Source organism: Triticum aestivum, chromosome 3D (genome assembly GCF_018294505.1).
Source record: "Triticum aestivum cultivar Chinese Spring chromosome 3D, IWGSC CS RefSeq v2.1, whole genome shotgun sequence".
NCBI lineage: Eukaryota > Viridiplantae > Streptophyta > Magnoliopsida > Poales > Poaceae > Triticum > Triticum aestivum.
In genome coordinates, this window is record NC_057802.1 from 596290814 (window position 1) to 596300002 (window position 9189).

Below are 9189 nucleotides of genomic sequence, written 5' to 3' on the forward strand. Positions count from 1 at the left end.
TACTGTCCATGGGAGCTGCAGGGATTAGAATTCACGACATGATGGATACCTTCATCAGCAAACATGTATGGTATGGCGGTGTTGGTTTTACCAGGCGTGAAATATACAACCTTTGCGCCAGGGAGAAGAGGAAGCTGCTTTCAAAAGGTGATGCTGCCACAGTCATAGGCATCATGGTCAGTAGGAAACAGAGGGATCCTAGCTTCTTTTTCGAGTACAAGCTAGACAAGGAAGGACATATGAATAGGATGTTCTGGTGTGACTCCCAGTCTCGTCATGACTATGAGGACTTCGGCGACGTGCTTGTATTTGACAGCACGTACAAGATGAACCGGTATGGTATGCCATTCATACCCTTTGTTGGTCTTAACAATCACCGGAAGACCACTGTTTTTGCTTGTGCCATAGTTTCGGACGAGACCGAAGAGACATATGTGTGGCTGCTGGAGACTTTTTTGAGGTCCATGTGTCAAAAGATGCCTATGAGTGTTATCACGGATGCCGACGCTGCGATGATCAAGGCAATTCGCCAAGTCTTGCCAGACGTGTGGCACCGTATATGTACGTGGCATATAGAAAAAAATATGAAGATTCACCTCAGTCACAAGTCCTTGAAGGAGTTCCGAACTCTTCTGTACTACAGCACGTCCACGGCCACGTTTGAGGAGAGATGGCACGCGTTTTCCAAAAGATGGCAGTCGGAAAAAACAGTAACATGGTTGAGACGGATGTATAAGAAGAGGAGACTGTGGGCCGCGGCTTATCTGACAGAGGGTTTTTGGCTTGGCATGAAAAGCAACCAGAGGAGTGAAAGTCTAAACTCATGCCTTCACCTCCACCTAGACGGTGAAATGACCCTGGTGGATATGATTTTGCACTATGAGAACGCCGTTGTACGTATCCGTGAGAATGAGGCACGAGATGATTGCACGGCCTCACAGAGTTTACCGGTGCCAGTTACTAGCTCGAGGGAACTTGAGATAGCTGCTTCTCACGTCTTCACTCCAGCAAACTTCTATATGTTGCAAGCTGATCTTAGGAAAATTGGTGGCATGGAGATTGTAGAAATAAAGCTCGGAGACGGATCACAGCAGTACATCGTGGCCTGGAAGAATAACCGGAAGAGCCGTTTTTGGGTGGAGTACACTCCAGTAAATTCCGCAGAAACTATAAGGTGCAGCTGCAGAAGAATGATTCGAAAGGGTCTACCTTGCAAGCACATATTCCATGTACTGAAGTACTTGAATATATCTGAAATACCAAAGTGTTTAGTTCTTGTGCGGTTCACGAAAGACGCAAGGTTGGGACTGCCCGCCAGGCGCACAAGCGATCTGTTGGGATTTGGATGGACTGGAGCAGCTGAAAGAATGAAATATAGCCAGGTCAGTGTGTTGGCTTCAGAAGCTATGCATGCAGCATGCAAACACCCAACTTTGTGGGATCAGTTACAGGAGAGTTTGAAGGCCGTGATAGCTAAGAGCCATGAGTATGATCAGCTAAAGGAAAATTTGAGTAAGAAAACGGCTGATCTTAGTACTTGTGCAATTGAATATGTAGATGATGGTGAAGGCAACATAGTTGAAGTTCATGATCCTATTAAAGTATCAACGAAAGGTGCAACTAAGGTAGATGAGAACCGCCCTATGTCGAAAAATGGTAGGCCACTTTCGTACGACGAGATCAGAATCAGGTGCGGCGCATGCAAATTGCTAGGGCACACTAAACGCAGCAAGAAATGCAAACTAAATAAGAAGTAAGTTTTTGTATGCATTGTAGGTTATAATTGTTTTTAACTTGTCATTCATTAACTTTTCCTGTTATCGTGTGCAGAAGCGTGGTGGGCGAAGAAGAGTAGAACAGTTGCTAAAGTTATGTTAGGATGAATCCAGTGATCTAATAGTGAGGTGTTTACAATGTGTTACTGCATACATGATACATGATATATACTATTGCAAGAGGCCAGTACCTTGAGATAGTGCTTGTAGCATATATGGACTAAACAGGAGGCGGTCACTAGGGACTTTAATCATGGAAAATGGATAGCATTTTAGCCATTGTAATGATGGCATCTTTTGTGTTGTCCACTGTAGTTATATTATATTAGAAAACTAGACGATACCTGGCATGTTGTTGCGGGAATGTTTTGCAATATATTCATAGAGAAATGGTTACGTGTAACATGTATATGTTGTTGCGGGAATATTTTGTTTGCATGTTGTGGTGGACCTTTCTCCATACATGTTGAATGACGAGGTGGCAAACTTGCATGTTAAGAGAAATAGGTTAGTGGTGGCTAGTTGTTTAGATATAGAAGATGTAATTATGTGTGGTAATAATTAAAATTTTTCACTCCTTTGGTTCACCACCATTTAGATATAGAAGATACCAGCTCACTTTGGTCTATAGTATAGACTTCGTACCAAAAACCCACCATTTTCCCCTTATAAAGAAAAGAAAAACCCACCATTTTATGGCTTGTAGTGTAACTCGGGCCGCTTGTCGCGATGACGTGGAGGGGGGGTGACGGATGCCGTAAGACGGCGCGACACACGGCCGCTCCCATTGCCGAGCCCATTTAACAATTTTTATTTTGATTACAGCCCGTTTAAATGGGCCGCGCTGGCCACCTGGTCGGGGCGGTTCTTCCCTCGCGATCTCCACGCGCGTTCTATCTATCCACTGCAACCGCCGCCGCCGCTGCCGCCACCGATCCACGTCTTGCCGCCGGTCACGTTACGCCATGGTTTCGTGGAGCGACGAGTCGAGCTCTTCTTCGGATGGCGAATCCGTGACTAGCCTGCAGGTACGCTCCTACTATATAATCTCCAAATAGTGCTAGGCTTAGGGTTAGAGTTCTTCATTTCCGGTATTTAACGCAGGGCATTGATTTGTGCATTATCTCTGTTGTTTCGTTTAGCTTCCTACGACTATCCCTTGCTATGAATGGAGTGGCATTGCTCATGATCTGTCTTCTCGTTGTCTGCATCGAGAACCTTGCGTCAGGCTAGTTGCTTTTGATTCCTTGGACACTGGCAGACGTTTTCTTGCCTGTGGTCAGAAGGTATGTTGTTCCGTACTGTAAATATATGTTTAAATTACCTCGTGCTCGATTTACTTCGCGGTAATCCATTGTTCTGCCCAAAATTGCATACATTTCAATTAATTTGTGCATTTACAAAGTCCGTATTTATGTTTTTTTTACGGTCTAATATTTGTTTTAGCACATAATAGCATATACTTGTAGTTAATTGATCCATATATATATATGTATATCATTGCATGCTACATTTTGTGTTTATATGATTGAGACCATATTTTTAGTGCATTGCATGTAATTGTATTGCATTTGTGCATATATGATTGAGACCATATTTTTTCATACTGTAGGAAGAAGTGAAATGTAACTATGTGGAATGGGTAGACCCGGAGTGGTCAGTGGCTACGAAGTTCTGCCTGAGAGAACTGTGGAGCATGTATGACGAGAAGCTGAGACAGAATATTAAGAATGCTGAAGAAAAATGCATGTTAATTGGAGAAAAGAGGAGGACGGAGGAAGAGCTGAGATTTTTCAAAATGGACTTTGCTAAACTGGTGGCTGATAAGGAGGATGCTCTCACGCAGTTGGGCAATGCAAGATTGTCACTTAGCGATCTCAAAGAGGAGCTGGAGAAGAATAAGATGGCAGATCATGGTTGTGCCAATCTACATCAGGTCCTGAGGGTAAAGGCTGAGAAAGACCGGGACCGGGTGGTGCTAGAGAGAGACCAAGTGATGAGAGAGAGGGACCAGCTGAAGCAAGAGAAGAAAAAACTTGAGTATATTATTGCAGATTTTCTCAAACAGAAACATGGGTACGTTGATAAGATCAAGAAGCTGAAGGAGATTTGTGATGAATTTTAAGTATGTTTTGTGGTTTATTGTTGAACAGAATGATCAAGTCCTATCTGCATTGTGGCCAGTTCATTTGTGTAAGGTCTAAGTATATTATATTAACCAATAAATTATATCACTTTCGAAATAGTTTGCCCTTGTTTGACCTGCATCCTAATGCGGGTTCTTGGCTAAGCACTGAAATTATTTTGCTTCCACCGGAGCTCTAAATCGTACTGATCAAGGGGGCGAAATAGTAGTTGATCATGTGATTGATGGTGCTACTGATCCTGATCTTCATGATGCAGAAAAGGAAAAGGCTAACAAAAATGCAGCAAAAAAACTGTGCAACGAGATTTGAAGCAACACATAACGCCAAGGGAGTCTGGCGCAAGACACGAGGAAGATCCACCTGTGGACGCCGATCCCGAGAGATCCAGCGGCAATCATGCGCACGGGATCCCAGGCGGATCTGCCTACTCCACCAACCGCAGGATCCACGGGTGGCCCGTCTGCGTCCGACACGCGGGCTGTCTCCACCGAGCGGTCGGGCGGGACCGGACCTGGCGCGTCCCCCCGCGCCAACTGGCGCTCGTCGACTGGGTCGCCCGCGCTGGGACCGGATCTGTCGTTGTCTCGGGCGCGGGATCCCACACCGGATGGCACGACAGCCGAGGTTGATTCTCAGGCAAACAAAAAGGAATTTATCAACTTTTTTTCTTATTGTTGAATAATGCCAAATCAAATCAAAAAAATATGCAAAAGTAAAAAGGAAATGAATTACTCTTCCATGGAAGAAAAGAATGAACACAGCAGCAAAAAACATTAAGGTAGAACAAATGAAGGGAAGCAAAAATTTATTGGTACGAAACGTATAGTCTGACTGCATTACACATACACAAGTATGTGTGAGCGACCAAAAATCCACACAAAATCCATGGTATCGTGCTTATTACATGAATGATAGAAAATCAAAGTTGTCCATGCCGGGAAACGTGCTTCCGGACTTAAAACAAACGACTGAAACTAGAATCTTGAATCATGTATGATGTCTTCACGCCTTGCTTTTCTTTGCGATGTCGCGGATTTTGTTCTTCACACATTCGAGCGTGTTGGTAGGTGAGAGAACCAACTCGGCGATGAGACGCCTTCTCCTTGCATTAACCGTGCCCTGCAATTTTTAGAACAAGGTTTAATGAATAGAAGTTGGTATTATACGACAATTGTACAAGTGTACGAGCAGAGAGGACAAATTACCTGGGTAAAATCGGCGGTCCATCGATCCCCGTCCCAATGCTCCATAACTTCAATCACAAAAAGGCCACAAGAGTTCCTAATATATATGCAAACATTAGTCACCGTGCACACGAACATGTCTTTCGTAAGTAGAAAATGATGAACCATAACTCACCCGTCCTCTTGTAGTGGCATGTCGATCTGAGGTATGATAGGCCACTTAGTGACGTCTGGATATTTGCCAGGTGTAATACGGTTTGCCTCTTCCATATCAATTGCTATTGCTAGTCGCTATTTGAAAGAAAGTAGTAGTGAGAAACCATATGACATTTCATATGAAGAATGCTCAATGTCGGGGAGAGTACCAGTGCTTTCACAGTGTCGAGAGAGAACTCGAGAGGATAGAGCGAATCAAAAACTCGGAATTCTTTCTTGCGGTTGTGCATCACCACGGTGATCCAGTGTGTATTGCCGACGTTCAACGGGATAAACGACTGAAATGTGGAACACATTTGTAATCAGATGCAATTATGCTTGTTGAAATGAGTGTTAATGAACTAGTAAGAACATATCGTACCTTATCACGGACGGTATACTCGTCCAGAACCCTACGTACTGCTCCAGCTCTGCTCAGCGCACTATCCATGTTGTATTTCGACGGTTTAGGGTTGTCTCGTGCCTTAGCACGATCAACAAGGTATTTGGACCTCCAGGCTGGACAGAGGTGCCGATCATGACCAACGCGCAGAGCCAAATGTGTCTGATAAGCATCGATAATCTGCGTAAAATAATAGAACATTTTATTTTCATAGGTGACACCTAGATTATGCACTTAAATAGCAGGACATGGTAATAGATCTTACGTCATCCGCCAGCCATGTATGCTCAAGTACCGGTCGTATACTCTCCACAGTCACAGAGGTGCCACGTTCATTGTAGTAAACTCTTTTTGTCATATTCTTCTCAGACCGAGCAGCTGCCTCCACAAACGCAACAGCAGCATCGATGAGTTCCGGTGTCAAATCGTCCTTAACAGAGCCTTCCATGTCATTGTCACTAAACAGAGCTGCATGATAAATTACGAACGTCACGAACGGTGAGTACATGAAATGGTAGTAAATTAAGCACTAAGATAGCTACTAACGGTACCTCTAGTTGCGGTAGTGTTGCCGGATGGCTTAGTACCGCGAGCGCTTCGCTTGCCGGGCTTGTCAAGTTTAAAGGGGGATTCAAATTTCTTGGGAACAGTCCGTCGGCGCTTCCCGGATATAACATCGTCTTCTTTTGCGGTTGCTGCAGACTTTTTCCCCTTGCTCTTACCCACCATCCTGTCGATAGAACTTGCAGAAATGTCAATGTCGGACGATTCTGCTCGAGGAGAATTACCTACAATCCAAGGGTTCTCCGGTGTTGCGCCGCACTCATCAGTAGGCTTCGTTGTCTTGTCAACATTTAACTTGGCAGGTGTTTTCTAGTTAACAAAAAAATAATGTGATAGGTTCAGTTAACGAAAATGAAGATGCATAATTGAGATAAATGAAGACAAATAAATGAAAACATACTTCCTCATCATCGTTGTTCTGGTTTACAACAGGCTCGTCAGGCTGTGTCAAATCAATCACCGGCTCTAGACCGTCAGAGTCATCCTTGTACACGAATTCTTTTTTTTCTGGCGGACCATTCTCAAAGGAATCCACTTCTAGGTCGGCATCGTTGTTGCCGGAAGCCGCAGCAGCCGCTGGCTTGTACATCACACCATTTTGGTTCAACTTCTCTAACAATCTCTGCATTACATAAAAAATATTAATTAATGTCGGCACGGTTTTGCAACTTCAAAAATGTTGTAAACATAGAATTAAGGGTGTGTCACCTCGGCTACTTGTTCTGGTATTTCCTTCATTTGGCTGCGTATGTAATCCATACACCGCTTCATGATGAGGTTCATCATCTCGTCCGCGTTTGAGGCTAACTTGGACTTCTTTGCCGCACCAACGGCGGGCTTCATTTTTGGCTTTTCTGGTTCGGGTACTTTGCGCTCCTGCGCCCTATACTCCTTGGTTATGTTGTCTTCAATCTGCATGTGAAATACAAGTATATGTGATCAATAAAAATATTAATACAACTAATTATGTTATATAAAAGTTAAGAAGTACCCAACGTAATGAATTACCTTGATGTTACCACGGCCACGGCCTTGGTCATAATCAAACTTGTCTCTCCTTGAGGCTGCAGCTTCAGTCCAATTCCTCATTAGAGGTTCCATGGACAAGCTAGGATTGAATGCGCATTCACCTTCCAGAGGCTGAACCTTCTCCCAGTACAGGTACTGCATGAATATGAAAAATTACAATTAGTACTATACAGCAGGTAAATTAGCAATCATATTTTTTTTGCAATGGTACAAGTCTGAAAGGTGTACCTGCAGGAGAGCTAAGTTCCCTCTCGGCCATTGGCGGAGGTGTTTGCCTTTCCTCACGTTGCGAAGGCAGTCCAGCAGAACCCGGAGGGTGAATGCATTCCAATTAATCTTGGATATACGCTTCACATCGTCCACCAATGCGTAATATTGCTTTGGTACAGTCTTGCTCGACATGGGAGCAAGAACTGTTCCAAGCAACACGAGGACAACTCTCCGAAGGAAATCGTCGTCGGCAGATTTATTTTTTGTGATGTCCACAATCAGATCATCGATGACTATGTTACCTGTGGTCTTGCTCAGGAATTGAGGCGGCACTCGATCTTTAACATCCTCACCTTCCTCACCGAGAATACCTTCTGCCGACAGTCCGTGGTTCTCCAAGGCCAAGATGCACTCAACATCCACGGCACCGAGAGACACTTCGCCAACCAAGTCTTGTACAATGAATCTGCCCTTGCTAGGATCAAATATCTCAACCATGTACCGGATCAACAGTGTACGCATCTTCAGCGAAGGTATCTGAAGCATGCTACGGAGTGGTGTTTCGGCAAGTGCGGCCCGTTGACCGGAAGATAGACCGGCAATAAGTTTGCACCATTTTTCTACGGCGCAAACAATTTCTCCGTTGAGTTCATCCATCCTGTTAAAAAATATACTTGGTTATAGTACCATAAATTATGTAATCAACTTTTTTCCTAACATATTGTTGCATAAAACATAATAATGGAATACACTATCCCACAGTAGATAGAAAACTATACAACATAATTTATTCATACTGAAACATTCAGCAGAGACACGTGCAGCACATAAAATGACAGTTTAACAAGTACTTATTTAACCAATTAGTTTCATAATAAAAAGCAACATAATTTATCTAATCATTTATTTTCATATGGTACTGTACAAATAGATATAAGAATCGGTGACAGTGCCTAATTAACAGTAAATTGAAAAGAAAAAAACGAAATTATGCATACTGGAACATGCATCAAACAAACGTGCATCACATACAATATTAGTCGGCGTCTCATAGTTGCAACATGCATGTCTTAGGGCATTGCTATAACTTAAAGTGACTATGCTATAACTAACACTGATAAAAAATTGTTGTTTATTCATCAATCCAACCTACAAGTGAAAGACAACAAACAACATGCAGAAACTAATTTGCAATCGTAGGGCTATCTAATCAAATACACGCACAAACAAATCTAGTGTCATAGGCCTATCTAATCTAATACACGCACAAACAAAAAACATCTACTCCAACAGATGTAATGCGAAGATTATGCGCTAATTAATCTTAGTCCTATCGAATCTAACACACGCACAAAGAAAAGCATCATGGATGCGGTACGGTTGCCAACATACTGGATCGCTCGATGAAGATGGAAGTTGTCGGCGTTGTAACGTGGACGCAGTTCGTCCACGACGGCCAGCACGCACTGACGACCTGGATGTTCTCGAGGACCTTGCTGGGGTTGGGCCGATGCTAGGGACGCAGCTGTCGTCGACTCGGCGGTAGGAGCCGTCGTAGACGACATGAAAGACGATGCCGAGACTAAATAGGAGGAGGAGGATCTCCTAGGTCGTCGTAACCACCAGGGATAGAACGCCCGTGATCTTTGCCTTCCTTAGTTGAGGAGAGGCAGTACATGCTC

The 9189-nt window shown here is 43.7% G+C and overlaps 1 protein-coding gene across 1 annotated transcript; it reads left to right on the forward strand.

Annotated features, from left to right (window-relative positions):
• Positions 1-804: 804 nt before the first annotated feature.
• Positions 805-2050, forward strand: LOC123075774 (protein FAR-RED ELONGATED HYPOCOTYL 3-like). The gene is made up of 2 exons (XM_044498298.1): positions 805-1753; positions 1831-2050. Exons 1-2 carry the CDS (start codon positions 852-854, stop codon positions 1853-1855), a joined length of 927 nt encoding a protein of 308 aa, XP_044354233.1. The 5' UTR covers positions 805-851; the 3' UTR covers positions 1856-2050.
• Positions 2051-9189: the final 7139 nt, after the last annotated feature.

Coding starts and splice junctions, on each gene's coding strand:
- LOC123075774 (XM_044498298.1), top strand. CDS start 852: ATGACCCTGGTGGATATGATTTTGCACTATGAGAACGCCGTTGTACGT. Junction 1,754..1,830: donor AAATGCAAACTAAATAAGAA/GTAAGTTTTTGT, acceptor TATCGTGTGCAG/AAGCGTGGTGGGCGAAGAAG.